The 15,561-nt window shown below is 39.6% G+C and overlaps 1 protein-coding gene across 1 annotated transcript in view; it reads right to left on the minus strand.

The window, feature by feature from the left end:
- LOC145768880 (sushi, von Willebrand factor type A, EGF and pentraxin domain-containing protein 1-like) overlaps positions 1-15,561 on the minus strand; it is a 90,589-nt gene that overhangs the window by 8,816 nt on the left and 66,212 nt on the right. The window contains exons 44-50 of the mRNA XM_082580485.1: positions 10,537-10,701; positions 6,121-6,318; positions 5,832-5,996; positions 3,054-3,251; positions 2,541-2,705; positions 1,856-2,053; positions 1,283-1,480 (exon numbers count right to left, since the gene is read on the minus strand). Coding sequence (XP_082436611.1) covers positions 1,283-1,480; positions 1,856-2,053; positions 2,541-2,705; positions 3,054-3,251; positions 5,832-5,996; positions 6,121-6,318; positions 10,537-10,701 — 1,287 coding nt within the window. The remainder of the gene's footprint in view (positions 1-1,282; positions 1,481-1,855; positions 2,054-2,540; positions 2,706-3,053; positions 3,252-5,831; positions 5,997-6,120; positions 6,319-10,536; positions 10,702-15,561) is intronic.

A 15,561-nucleotide genomic window follows, 5' to 3' on the forward strand; every position in this document is an offset into this window, starting at 1 on the left:
TTCTTTTTCTTATTGTTTCGTTTGTAATGTGCTTTTTATATGATATTTTTAGTATTCTTCTGTAGCACCAGAGTTGAAAATAATTAATTTTTGTGAATTTCTGTGCTGTAGCCTACGTCCAACTTTTATTTCCATATACAGTACAATGCATAGTGGTGCATGCTAAATACAGACAATTATGCCCAAGTTTCGCTTCTACAGTAGAAGTGTACAAGCTCCTTTACATGGGTTGTCGTCTTCCATTCAAAGTTTAAATACTGCGAGAAGCTGGTCAAAGCTCACAAGAAACAACCATGAGCAGTCGATCAAATTTTTCATCTTGTGTCAAATCAACCATTGCTTTTCATCCAAAAAAATATAGTTAGTGGATGGATATAACTTTGAGAATCTTATTGTTGATTCCTTGACCTATATTCTTCACCATAGTTTCTGCGATATTGTCGAAAAAAGACCGGTTGAAAGCAAATTTTAAAAAATTTTGACTTGTTGCAGATAACACTGATCTTAACGTGTGAACTGCATGCTTATCACTGATCTTACTTCTGTCAAGCGAAGCAAAAGCATCGTTGGTAAAATGTCCTGTCTGCCTCGTTTTTCAAGAAGTAGAGTTCTAAAGTCCGATGGCGATGAAGTTTTTATTTCGTTGTGAATCTTTCTCAGCTGAGATACAGCTACAATTAACTTCAACAAAAGCTCTCTTTTGGTTTTTAGTCACGAACAATTTTCTGTCACTTCATTAGTTCCACTTGTGTTACCTTTTCACTTTTCTTCTTCTTCAGCTTCCAGTCCAGTCCTGCCTTAGCCTACTAGCCAAACAGGGTACACAGTTCACACTCTCCAGCCAACCAGGCTTCAACAACGTACACTACTCATTACTCAGCAAACAAAGCAATGTGCTGAGTGAAGTGCATGCTCAGGGTCGTTGATACGATATCATGGCCATAGTTGCAATGAGATTTTTGGGTCTCAAAGCAAGAAATTTTGTAAGAAAACGCACTGTATCTAAAGAATACGGGGTAGTTGCTTCATGATCTCGGGCCCTAAAAAGGTTCCAGGTCCGTAAATTCCTTTGCCCCGGTCCAAAGGTACTCCTGGACACCAGTGTCAACGTTACTGGTCATGCTTCACTGTTTTAGACCTTGATTAATTGCAAAATTGAGGTTTTCCAACTAGACCACCAACTTCGGAAAAGAAGGCGCAGCAGAAATTAAAACTTTGGCAAATTAAGCTCACCATATTACCATTACTTCAAAATGATATTATATACTATCAAACTACTCACGATTATAACAAACTGGCGGTGCAGTAGACCATGTTCCACCATTCTGGCACATTACAGTCAGTTGGTTTGAAGATTGATCTGCCATTATGTATGGGTCTGATGCGCAAGTGTATGTCAATTCCTCGCCAACACTCAGCGTTATGTTGGCTATTGATGCGACCACGTTTGAAGGAAGCTTTGGAGCAAGACACTGAGCAACTGAATATTAGATTATTGTATTGATGAAAATGCAAAAAAAAAATGTTTGAATTGTTTTGCTTTAAGCAAGGATCTTAAGCAATAAGAAATTGTTATCACATTTTTGGTAACTCTTCGATCGTCCTGTTACATACCTACACTGTCACAGAAACACAATAGAGTCACTCCAAGATTCTTAGTTGTACACCAGTTGTAAGATACTCTTCCGAAAATAAATGGGAATGACATTGCAGGGTTCCATTCCCGCAAACGTGATCACCAAAACAATAACTCAGTATTACAACAAGGTAGGAAAAGTTATCCCACTATTTTGGTATCCACCAAAGCTGGCCTTGTAAACGAAAGCTCAAAAAAAATTATTAACATAATACTCACGATTGTAACATATTGGTGGTGCATCAGACCATTTTCCACCATTCTGGCATGTTACAGTCAATTTGTTTGAAGTTTGATCTGCCATTTTGTATGAGTCTGATGCGCAAGTGTATGTCAACTGCTCGCCAACACTCAGCGTTATGTTCACTGTCGATGCTACGACGTTTGAAGGAAGCTTTGGAACAAGACACTCGACAACTGCATAATAGATTATTGTATTGATAAAAAAATAAACAATCTAGCCAATTATGTGGCTTCAAGTGCATTTTTGAATTACAATTAAACGTAAGTAGTTTATAACAAACTATTTCTCTTCGATAAATAAAATTTCATCGACCAATCATTGACTGAACATTACAACACGCTAGCAATTCTATCAATACTAATAACATGTTTATTGTTTATCTTCGGTAAAAGTTTATTTTGTTATTTCGATGTGACCAGACACATAAATTTTGTTTTTAGAAATATAAAAATATTTCCTTTTTTTATAAGTTTGTTATTGTATCTTTGCTCGTGCTTGGTAGTTGAAAATCTTTAGAAACGGAAACAATAGCAAGGAAGGCAATACTTGCGTCAAGGATGTGATAAGTCTATCAGATCAAGGCAAGTGGTAAGCTTAAATTGTCCGTTTACAACATATTTCAACTGTTTTGTTTTATTTAGGCAAGCAAAAATAAATTACCACCACATTCTTGGCAATTCCCCCATCGCCCTGTTACATGATCCTCGTCATACGAACACCATGGAGTCACTCCGTGATTGCTAGTTGTACACCGGTTGTATGAGACTCCTTTGAAAGTGAATGGGAAGTGACATTGCACTGTTCCATTTCCGCAAACGTGATCACCTAAATTATCACTCAACGTTACAACAAGTTCTGAATACTTACCTCATTAGTTAGAGTTAATATGCAGCAAAACTTGTCCTTACAAACAAAAGCTCAACAATTTTTATTTTTTATTTTATTTTTTATTTTGCGCAACGCTCAGAGTTCAAGATGGATGCCACTACATCTTGCAGGTTTACAATTTTCCATATGAAATGGATTTGTTTCCTGTCTCATCATTAGTGCGTCCGCTCCGGGAGCCGTCCAAACACCCAAACACTCAGCAGGCATACCATACTTACATGGAAGATACCTACCAGGGAGGCGAGGGACAACAAAATTACCAACAAAAATTACCAACATACTCACGATTGTAGCATACTGGCGGTGTACCAGACCATAATCCACCATTCTGGCATGTCACAGTCAATTTGTCTGAAGTTTGATCTGCCATTATGTATGAGTCTGATGCGCAAGTGTATGTCAATTCCTCGCCAACACTCAGCGACATGTTTACTGTCGATGCGACTACGTTTGAAGGAAGGTTTGGAACAAGACACTGGACAACTGAATAATAGATTATTGTTTTGATAAAAAGTAAAACAATCTAGCCAATTATGTAGCTTCAAGTATATTTTTGAATTTTAAGTAAGGGTAAGTAGTTTATAACAAACTACTTCTCCATGATAAGTCAAATTCCATCGACCAAACATTTACTGAACATTTCAACATGCTAGAAGTCTTGTCAATACTATAGTTATGTTTAGTGTTTACCTTCAGTAAAATTTTGTTTTTTATTTCGATGTGAGCAGACACATAAATTTTGTTTTTTAGAAATATAAAAATATTTCAATTTTTTACAAGTTTGTTATTGTATCTTTGCTCGTGCCCGGTAGTTAAAAACAGAAATGATAGCAATGAAGCCAATACTTGCGTCAAGTATGTGATGTCTATCAGATCAAGGCAAGTGCCAAGCCAAATTGTTCGTTTACAATATATTTCAACTGTTTTGTTTTGTGTTTCTCGGCAGTCGAGAGTAGCAAGAACTCAGCGATAGACACGTGTTTCGCCCGTGAGGCTCGGCTCTTTTTTTTCCATATGAAATGGATTTGTTTCCTGTCTCATCATTAGTGCGTCCGCTCCGGGAGCCGTCCACACACCCAAACACTCAGCAGGCACACCATACTTACATGGAAGATACCTACCAGGAAGGCGAGGGACTCACTACGACCGAAGGGACCCACCGCGGTAGATGGTAATCTGTGGATGTAAATGTTTGGTTATTGGCTGCCTCAAGCTCATCTGCCTGTCTCATTTTTCCTCTTGCTGATCTTGGAGCAGTCTAAAAGATGGCGGGTCAAGCTCAAGAACTAGCGCGTTTTGGTAGATAATTAATTTTAATTTTATTTGAGTTTGTTTGTGTGTGTGTTTCTTCTTGTTGCCCGCTTGAAGAAGGGCACCTGCTTGTGGGAAACGGGCCACTGCAGTCTGACATCCGATTTGGCGGAGATGCCAGAGAGGAGCAGCCAGAAGGAGGGTAGCTTTCGCTAACCCCAGAGTCATCTTGGAATGGGACGCTGCAATCCTGTCATGCCAAGGCGAGTGGGACAACGGAAAGGGAGGGTTAAAGATCTCCCGCTGCAATCACTCTTCCGGCATCAGGCCGTTTCAGATGAGTGAGAAGGACGGGTTGAAGGTGGGTTTTTACGCCCTTGGCTGTCTAAGCTTCTTCAAAGATGTTCTACGACCGTAATGTGCTAGTGAGATCCACCGCTACAATCAGTCATCCCTACCACCGAGGACGACTGAGAGGGCGGTTAAAGAGAGGATCTCGACTGTTTCTTCTTTCTTCTGACCGTAGGAGGAGGTTTAGAAGGAGTAGAAATGTCAGCTGACAAAGGAATGTTATGCTTTTGTGTTATGTCTTTTGTTTTTGTCATGATCACCCACAGGGCTTGTATGGTGGACCGTTTTGTGTTCCGTATGTATGTGTCTCCTATATCCAGAAATATCTTCTTTTGGATGATGGTGTGTTTGGCGACATTCATCATGGTTAAGAGTATCGGGTTGTTCTTTTGTCCGTCAGGGAATTGATTGTAGAGAATCATGTCCTTTGTTATTTCCATGTCTTCGTTGGTTAGGTCAAAATATTGTTGTTTTAGGCGCTCCCATATTCCTAGCGCAAAGGAGCATTTGGTTAGGACGTGGGCCACATTGTCTTCAGGTTTTCTGCAAAATTTAAAAGTTTGTTATTCTATCGGATTGTATTGATCTATTAAATTCTCCCCATTTGTATCCTCCATGAGCAATCCGAAAGGACGTGGAGGATAGGTAAGGTGGAAGGAGGAATTTTGTTTCTTTATTTCTTAGAAGAATTGCGTTCCAAGGAATCCTTTTCCCGTGTTGGCCAATCTTGTCAATTTTCTTCTCATTTTGCGTTTTCAGATTGAGGTAGATGTTTTTATAGGAAGTATTATCCCAATCATGTTTCAAGCCTTTGAGTTGGGCAAAAGGACGAAGATGTCTATATACATTTCGTTTGGATTTGGAGCATGCGGAATGCTGTTGGAGAACAAAAGAGGATTGATGTGCCTCATTCTGTAACTCAAATTAAACATGGCCCCTTCGTGCCAGATTTCGGTGGCGTCTTCTAGTGAGAAGAGGTGCCGAATTCTGTCGATGCGACTTGTTTGGAATTTTGATTGTATGTCTACCATGTTGATGCTTCCATCTTTGACAGGAGGAAGTGTTTTGCTTCTCTGGAGTTGTTCGAATGGCGAAGGATGCAGAAGCCGAAGAGGATTTTGTTGAGTTCTTTGATGTGTTGTTTTGTTGGCATCAGTACTCTACTTAGATGCAGAGTGACGGATACCATGAGCGTGTTGATGATGAAGATCTTTCCATAGAGGGAGAGTCTTCTTGGTTTGTGGATGTTGGCAATCGTCTGTGCCGGCTCATCAGTGCCAAGCTTATCAGTGCCGCACCACTGGTTCTTGCCACATAATTCTCAACCGCTACTTTTATCAGTCAATTGAATTCTTACTCTTGTGGAAAGAAAACAACTAAACCAAATTACTGTCGCCATAGATATGCACAGCACAGGATCGCTCCTTCTCACTGTTTTATAAGCAAAAAAAAATAAATTACCACCACATTCTTGGCAATTTCCCCATCGTCCTTTCACATACTCCTCGTCATAAGCACACCATGGAGTCACTCCGTGATTCATGATTGTGCATCGGTTGTATGAGACTCCTTTGTAAGTGAACGGGAAGTGACATTGCACTGTTCCATTTCCGCAAACGTGATCACCTAAACAATCGCTCAACTTTACGACAAGTTCTAAATACTTACCTCATTATTTAGAGTTAATATGCAGCAAAACTTCTCCTTAGGCTACACACGAAAGCTCAACAAAAATTACTAACATACTTACGGTTGTAGCATACTGGCGGTGCAGCAGACCATAATTCACCATTCTGGCATATTACGGTCAATTTGTTTAAAGATTGATCTGCCATTATGAATGAGTCTAATGCGCAAGTGTATGTCAATTCCTCGCCAACACTCAGCGATATGTTTAATGTCGATGCGACTACGTTTGAAGGAAGGCTTGGAACAAGACACTGGACAACTGAATAATAGATTATTGTTTTGATAAAAAGTAAAACAATCTAGCCAATTATGTAGCTTCAAGTATATTGGACCAAATTGGACCAAACATTTACTGAAGATTTTAACACTTCAAGGATAGGCCTACTGTCAGTAGCAGTGATAAATTTAGTCAACTTTCGGAATAAAGATTGTTTTGTTATTTTGATGCGACCATGCTGCAGTTTTTAAACTTGAAAATGTACAAAATATTTTTATAAGCTTATATACTATAATTGTATCACTGCTCAATGCTCATGCCTAATGGTCAAACAAATTTTTGAAACGGAAGAGAAAACAATAAAGATAATGTCATTTAAAGAAGATTGACAAGTTTTATGACAGGATCCTAGAGGTCCTCCTAGATTCCTCAAGAAAAGTTCTTTTAGTCAAAAATAAGAAAATATCTACTTATTCAACTCCTGGTTGGAACAATACTGTCAAGTCCCTCCACAAGCAAGCCAGAGCTTAGTACCTGGACTGGGTTGAAGGTGGCAAACCTAAAACTGGCAGCATACACAAGGCCATGTCTGCTACTCGTAAAATATTTAAGTCTGCTCTACGAAAGTGCAAAAGTAACAGAGATCAGCATAAAGCAGATGCTATTGCCAAAGCATTTCATGCAGACTCCTCGATTAAAACATTTTGGGATAAAATTAGACAGTCTGGATCACAAAGATGTTTATTACCTACTTCGGTGGAAGTGCTGTTGGAAGTAAAAACATTTCGAACATGTAGATGTGTGTGTCACTTCAATCAGTTGCTAAACTCGACTGGTAAAAAAGTTGTCAATGAAGAATTTGTTTCATCTCACTTAAATGATATACATGGCTATCACAATACTAGGCAATTTTTGACCTCTGCTGACACAGTTTCTTCTTTGCTTCATAAATTGCTGTTGTTGATTTGGCAATTAAAATGTTTATAGACACTAAGTATTATTATTTCACATTTTTATGTGCTTGTTTTTGCAATGAAAGTGAAAAAACATGTTTTGTTTTTCAATGTTTGCTTGTGTATACTAGGTCCCTCAGGGGCAGGACCGATTATACACTTTCAAAAAAGTTTGTAGGCTTATAAGATTTAACCTCACAAAAATAAACTTGATTGTCAAGATATTTACACAGTCAATAAATATTGACCTTGGCCGTATTCTCTAACAATTTTGTTTTATTTTGATATAAGCTGAAGAAATGAGAGCAAAAAGGAAAAAAATGTTTAATAGGTCCTGCATCTCCCCTATTACAAAAAAATAGTAAAATTGAGTTTTTGCTTATAAACATTTTTCAAGTAGTCCTAGAATAAAAAGTGTTCTTAGAGCAGATATAAACATGCCACTTCTGCAGCTTTTGATGTAACGTTCATTTTTTTTATCTCCAGTGATTTTCGAGATATGGAAATTTCAATGAAATGGGTACTGGTAACCATAGAAACGCCCAGCGCGACCGTAGATGTCATTATTTTCAATTTTTTTTTCACATTTGTGTTTGTGAATGTCCACTACAACTTTTCAGAAAGTTAAGGAAAAATCCATGAACCTCGCCATTTTTGGCACAGCCTAATGTACATACGCTGGGGTTGTCATTACTCACAGTCTTTTTCTGTCAGCAATGGTGTCAAATAGGGTGGTGTCCTCAGTCCTTACTTATTTGCCGTGTATATGGATGATCTATCGACTGTGTTAAGCAAAACCAAGGCGGGCTGTTATGTAGGTAATACACTTGTCAATCATCTCATGTAATTGCTGATGATATTTGTTGTATCTCTCCAAGTGTTCATGGTCTGCAGAGTATCTTGAATGTGTGTGAAGATTATGCGCTTTCTAACGATGTCATTTTTAACTGCAAAAAGTCATTTGCTATGTACTTCCAAACCAATCACTTAAAGTTAAATTTGAATCCAATTGTACGGCTCAATGGAAGTGAAATCAAATATTTGGGTGTTTTTCTTGACACGGCAATGTGTGACGACAAGGATATAAATCGGCAAGTGTGATCAATCTACTGTTCTGCCAACAAATTAAAATCAAAATTTTACAAGTGCTCCAGTGATAGTAAAAATGTTCTATTCCGTTCATATTCTACTCCAATGTACTCCAATGCATGTCATACTCCAACGCATGTCATCTGTGGGAAAATATCATCAACGTGACCTTAATCGCCTGCGTGTTGCCTTCAATAACGCATTTAGAATTACAGTATACTCAATTTTCCAAAACACTATAGCGTACGTGAACATCCAGTCTTGTGCAACATTATAACATTTGATGCATTACTTCGGAAAAATGCTTTTTCTTTTGTTAAAAGATGCGAAGTATCGTCTAACTCTATTGTTGCCTCCCTGATGAGGTGCGATTGCCATCGTATATCAAATTACCGTCTTCATTATAATAATTCTATGTAGGCTGTTACATAGTCTTGATGGCTGCCATGTCATCTGATTGTTTTTATCGTTCTGAATATTTTCAATTCTTCTAACTTGTAACACTACCGTACCATTGTATGTAAACTTGTAACAGTAGATAGCCTATTAAGTGAGAGTTTAAACTGACGACATCCAAAGTGGCTCTCTATGACCTTTGTGTATTTGCAGCTTGTGTATTATTTCGTTGTTTTGTTTTAGATAGGGACAGCTTTGTCTGACGCAAATAAATAATAATAATAGCTATTTGGGTCAAGCACATGACAAGTCAATTAAATCGGACAAGTGTCAAGCTTCATGTTTCATCGCTTTCTGTAGACTACCACATGTTTCAACTTTTTTGTTTTATTTAAGCATGGGCTCCGTTAGAGGGGGGCCGGGGGTGATTACCTCCCACCAATTAGAGTGGGGGGTAATTAATGCGAAATTACCCCCCCCCCCCCACTAATGTGGAGATAAAAATTTCCTTTTTTATATGTTTTTTTTACTTCTGTATTTTATTTTTTTATTTTGTTGTACAAATTTTGAGTTTTTGCTTGGAAACTCTGACTCGCAAGACAACGCCAAACTATGTATCCTGTCAAAAATATACGCCTCACAAGGGGCTATGTGTGACGTCATAATTTCTCACTGCTACAAACTGTTTAATTTCGCTTTTTCCACGAACAAAAACCACTACAGCTGCACTGTTTCAATGTCTTTCGGGGTTGAACCAGGCATGGAAGAACCACGTAGGCATCGTGGGCCTGGACCCATCTACTTTATTTTCTGGGTGAACCTGGCCCACCCTTTTGAAAGCCAATTTTCTTTGAAAACGTAGCGAAAACAGAAAATCAGAGACGGAGGTCTAAAAAAAGGTCTTCACTCATTTGATACACACTAGTTTGATTATCTTTGATAGCTCAATGATGAAATCCAATCTTTAAACTTTTCTGATGTGCCTACTATTGATGGGTAGCATGTGTGGGTGAGGTTGTGTGTGATTGGTGGAGCAATCTATCAATCAATATAATTACTCTCATACAGTACAGCATTCTCTATGGTTGAAACAATGATGTCATAGTTTAGATCAGGGCTTACCAAACTTTTTTGCTCGCGACCCCTTTTAATCTCCTAAAATGTTTCGCGGCCCCTTACGATTAAAACGACGAACAGTGCGAAATATACATTTGTGATATTTATTGAAAAGCTGAAATCTAAAGAAAACCAAAAACAATCTACCGTTCTCAGTTCAGTTTGCTTTTATTTATTTCTGACAATAACAACGAAGCCTATGGGCAGCCTACTGGAAACAAAACAAAAAAGCAAACACATTTATTCAGTGTGAACAAAGCAAGTCCAACCGTGGCTCAGTGTTTGTTAATGCAGGTCTCAAGGCGGTTTCAATGTTGTTTCGGTTGAAACGGTAGACGAAGTGATAACATTTCAGATAAATCACTTTGAAATTTTGGTTTCCAGATTTCAAAATGTGGCAAATGTTATGGAGCTTTTGCTCGAGATTTCAGATTGGTTGAAATAATTTTTCGATTTCAAATCGTGCTGGAAAGCAAAAAATTTGCGCCTTCGGCGGGATGTCGCCTAAGACGCTGTATAAGAAACTGAAGCCTTCAGTAATTTGAAGTGCGTCTGGAGGCAACCTCCCGAAAGTATATGTGATGCGATAATCCAATAGGCCCTTTATTGATGTCAAAACATCGTTCCTGGCCCCGCTTAAATTACCCCACATACTCTCAAGAAGTGTCCGGAGCCCCTGTATTTTAAACAAGCAAAAATAAATTACCACCACATTCTTGGCAATTTCCCCATCGTCCAGTTATATGTTCCTCGTCATACGAACACCATGGAGTCACTCCGTGATTCCTAGTTGTACACCGGTTGTATGAGACTCCTTTGAAAGTGAATGGGAAGTGACATTGCACTGTTCCATTTCCACAAACGTGATCACCTAAATGTTCACTCAACATTACAACAAGTTATGAATAGTTATCCCACTATTTAGAGCTAATATGCAGCAAAACGTTTATTGGAGGTCTCAATGGCTAGCGTGGAAGCTACACCGTTCTGGTTAGCGAAGCGTTACTGCTGCTCGCTGTGCTAGTGAGTAATCAGCCTTGTGCTGATAGCCGGGAAGAACGCCTTTCTTCACATTGACCTACCCCTGGCACCTGCTGGTTTTGTTGGCTCTTTCTTTCCACAAAGATAAGAGTTAAACTGACTGGTAAAGCGGCGGTCGATATTGAATCACTGCCCTACCGTGATGACTGTCATCACGGAACGACACAATTCGGTATTAAGGGAGATCGTGGGGCACGTGCCTGCCGAATGGCAACCCGGGCTTTCCATAGATAGTACGGTTCCACAGCACGTGGAAGCGGGCGGTGCCGATCTGCGTCCTGACATCGTCCTGCAACGCCCTGACGGTGTCACGGTCGTATGTGACGTCACATGTCCGTTCGACAACGGCGCGGATTCTCTTCGAAAAGCCGCCGACAGGAAACACGACAAGTACGGCGAGTTATGTGTCAACATAAAGGAAGACAGGAAGCGCCCTTGCAGGGACGTCCTGTCACTTCCGTTCGTCGTAGGCTCCCTCGGGAGCTATGCCCCGATGAGCTCTCGAGCTCTGACGGCCTTGGGCGTTCCTACTCGTGGGGTAGCAGAGGTGGCTAGAAAAGTGGCTTCCCTCTCAATCAAAGGATCCTTCCGCGTCTGGAAAGCTTGGAACGCCGGGCTCACTTGTGGAGGGGCTACGTCATAGAAAAGACGACATCAGCGATCAGAAACTTATTCCCTAATAACGTTACAGTAAGTATCCGGGCGCGCAAGACAGCAAACCGTTTAGACGTTATAACCTTATAACAATATTGGCTTAAAATTGATCACCTTATGTCATCACCTTATTTCTATAAACCTGCGCCATTTCTTTTATATGATACTCCAGTCTCTTCAAAAACAACCATTCTAAAGTAAAAAGGAAGGAAATAAAATACCTCATGTACATTGTGACTTGAGACTGGTTTAATAGCAATTAAGCAATTTCAATCATCACTAGATTCTCTATGTACTAATCAATCAATTGTTTCGAACTGTCATACGCTGCTTTCGCCTTGTAACGCTGTTCTTGCCCGCTCGGATCAACATCGCTCCGCTTTCAATGCATTGATCAACACGATCCCCTGATCAACTCGATGCAGCCTCAAAACTTCTACCCCAATTTTCTATTTTTACCGGTAATGCAGTCTATCAGTGCCTCTGGTTTCGATCGCTAGCCTCCCCGACCCAGCTGGGCGAACCTGCCTCAACGTCTGGCCAGTGCACATCCGTGCTCGCCGAATGAAAGCTTACTCTTCTCCAGTGAGTATTAATTACACTCCCACCTATATATATATTTTTTTTTTTTTTGATTACAGTATATTGATTCATCGAGCCTCTGCTCCACATTTTTATTGATTATTCGTCTGCCACGAGAGCCAAATTATCCTTAAATGGTTCGACTCTCTTCCTCGTGGGAGACCCCAATTTTATCCGCTCTGCCTACTGGCAGACCGGGTATAAGAGTCAAAGTACCTGCGCGAGGACGCGTGAAGGAGACGTGGGCGCTGCCCGGCGGTCAATTACTGCCGGTTCCAGCGTCCACACACGACGGGTCGCCCGGTTCGTCGCAGGGCTTCTTTCTGGGCTATGCAGAAAGAGCCTGTCTCCCTGGCCCGCTCCGCCATTCTAAATTTGCGGACGGGCCATATAGTTTTTCGATCCACACTCTCCCTCCACAGGTACCTCGACGCCCCAGCCTGGCCCTCGCGACCTAAGCTGGTGGACTTAACCCTCCGGGTGCATCGTCACCCCATAAATCACGCCGCTCCCCGCCGCCGCGGGGTGTGGCAGGCCGGTTTCTGAAAGTCTTTGACCTGGCTATGTTTGTTTGTGCTCTCTCGCCGTGTCAATTATTTGTACCCGTGCGCTGTTGATGCAAATAAAACAGTTTAACACATACGGTGCGATACTGATAAGCCCAGCCTCATGGGAGAAACTCGTGTTTAAAGAATTTAGTATAGTAAAAGGAGATATATATATATGATCTTTTGTGTTTAGTATACTTTAGCCTAGGATAGTAAATATACAGAAGTGAAGAGAGTAGCCTACGTCAGCTGGATCAGTGGACTCTGCCTTAGGCTCCACTGATCTAGAGTGTTTACTTATATTTTGCTTTTTTTCTTTTTTGAGGCAATCAGCTGGCTTCTTTTCCCTGAGGCTTTCTGCTGATTTCTTCAAAAAGGAAAAACCTCTATTTTGTTGATGTAAAAAGGAAAGAAACGCCTTAAGCAGTTTCTTTCGAAAAGGTTGGCAGTTTTTTTGTAACTGATTGGGCGCCAGCAGCGTTCTCACTGCCAACGTGGTAAAACCTGCAAGAGCTAGTTTATAATTCCACAAACTATTTAACTTTTGCTTTGAAAATTTAACAAATACTCGTACATACAATTGTGATCTGAGAATTAAAGCAGTAGGCTATAGTATAGCTCGCAACAATGATACCAAGCGAGCCATACAACTTCCAAAGAAGACTTATAGTGAAAGCTGAATGCCAAGGTTGGCTGAGCATAGACAATTTTATTAGTTTCTTCATGGAAGATGGCTTTCTAAGCAAGTATTCTAAAGGACTTGAAGGAGTGCGCACGTTAAACCTAAAAGAACATCAATTCGTTATCACACACACCGAAGCAGAAAAGGAAAACTTGGAAAAACTAGCTATAGATCACCAAACCCCAACAGCATATCAATTCCAAGGAGCAACAATAACAGTCACAGCATGGAAGCCCAAGCCACCCTGTGACATAGTAACACTGTACCCAGTTCCAGTAGAGTGGCCGGTAGAACTAACAAGAGACATTGCAAATGACTGTAAATGGGGAAAACCCGAAAAAATCTTTCTTGGGAGATTTAAAAAATTCCCAAACATAAAAAACGAGTATGTCCATATCCATTTAAGGGACATAAACCTGGAAAATATCCCAGACAAAATCAAAGTACACGGTATATGGATATATATCACAAAGCCAGGACAGGAGCATCTCCCCCTGTGCAGAATATGCAAAAAGCGAGGTCATTGGGCAGCAGATTGCGCCCAGTGCGATATATGCAAAAAGAAGGGGCACACAGCCCAACAATGCCGAACGACACAAAAAGTGAACAATACTCCTCAACGTCATCTTTGTCGCTTCTGCAAAGGACTAGACCACCTCGATGCAACATGTCCCATGAGGATATTGTGTGGGTATTGCCAACACCGAGGACATCAAGGTACGGAATGCCCAAAACGTGCTCTCCTAACTCAACAAAGAAACGCCGAAACTGAAAGTGGTACTACAAGCCCTAACACAGAAGGACTATCCTCAGATAGAGAGTCCACTGACATAGCATCAAACCCATGGGAAAAGAAAAGCACACGAAAGAAGACAAAGAAAAAGAAAAAGAAAACAACACACAATCAACAAAGACATCCGATATCTAAAACAAGAAATGCACCTGAAAGTCACCATTCACCAACACCCACCTACATCAGACCTAATAAGCGACCTCTTGAAGATAGTCCGCCCTTAGAAAACAAGACCCAAAAAATAGATCCAAACTACTCAAAAAACTCATCCTCCGATTCAGAACAAAGCTTAATGCCTCTGATGATTGACACATCATCCCAGAATCAGACAGATGAAAACCCTCTCACGCCATCAGAAAACGATGAAAAATCTATCCTTGAACCAAACAAAGAAGAAGAGCTGCCAAGAGACAACGAAAATACTTACTAACTATAATATTTAAAAAGAATTTTTATTGAATCCTTTTATCGCCTAAAAACCGAAAAAAAAGGTAATAATAATCATAGTGTTAAATAGCCTATAATATAGCCTAATGTGATTGTGTATCATACTTTTGACACCTAGTGAAATGCTTTCTGAGGCAGAGAGTCAAACTTGTCACATGCAAGTTAAAAAGCTTAAAATTTGCTCAATCAATATAAATGGAATTTCCAAAAAATTTACCAACATTATAAAATTCTTTAAGCTTCATAGACTCTCTGCCTTAGCTATTCAGGAAACTCATCGACTTTTACCTAAACAATTAGAAAATTGGGAAAAATTTTATAACATAAAACTTTTCTCAAACATATTCCCTGATTCTCCAAGCTTTCGTGCAGGAACTATGATAATACTAAAAAATGAAATATATCAAAAGGGTCAACCCAGACATACTATTTTAAAGAACAACCACCTCCACCAACTACACATCAATATTAATGGTGAAAATATGCATATTATCAATGCATACTTTCCACAAAATCATAAAGACAAAACATCACTATCAAAAATACTATCCACAAACTTAAAAAAATGGAATGATGACAAAATAATACTACTTGGTGACTTTAACCTCATCACAGACCCTCTAGATACTGCAAACCCTCAATCCTTCTCAAACACCTACGACAAAAAGACTTTTAAAACACTAGTTAATAATTTTCAACTAATAGACATATTTCGATACAAACATCCACACAAAGCAATCTATACATATTCACATCCAAAAGCAAAAACAAGAATAGATAGAATATATATAAACAACAATACCTTGAAGCACTTTGAAAACATTACACATCACACAAATTTGTACTCAGACCATAATAATGCACCAACCTTATCATTAAGCTATCACACACACATAAAATGGGATCAACACACATATAAAGTAAATAACTCCATCTTTCAACATCAACATGTAATATCCGAAATAGAAACAACATGGACCAATT

Source organism: Aplidium turbinatum, chromosome 4 (assembly GCF_918807975.1).
Source record: "Aplidium turbinatum chromosome 4, kaAplTurb1.1, whole genome shotgun sequence".
Classification (NCBI taxonomy): Eukaryota; Metazoa; Chordata; class Ascidiacea; order Aplousobranchia; family Polyclinidae; genus Aplidium; species Aplidium turbinatum.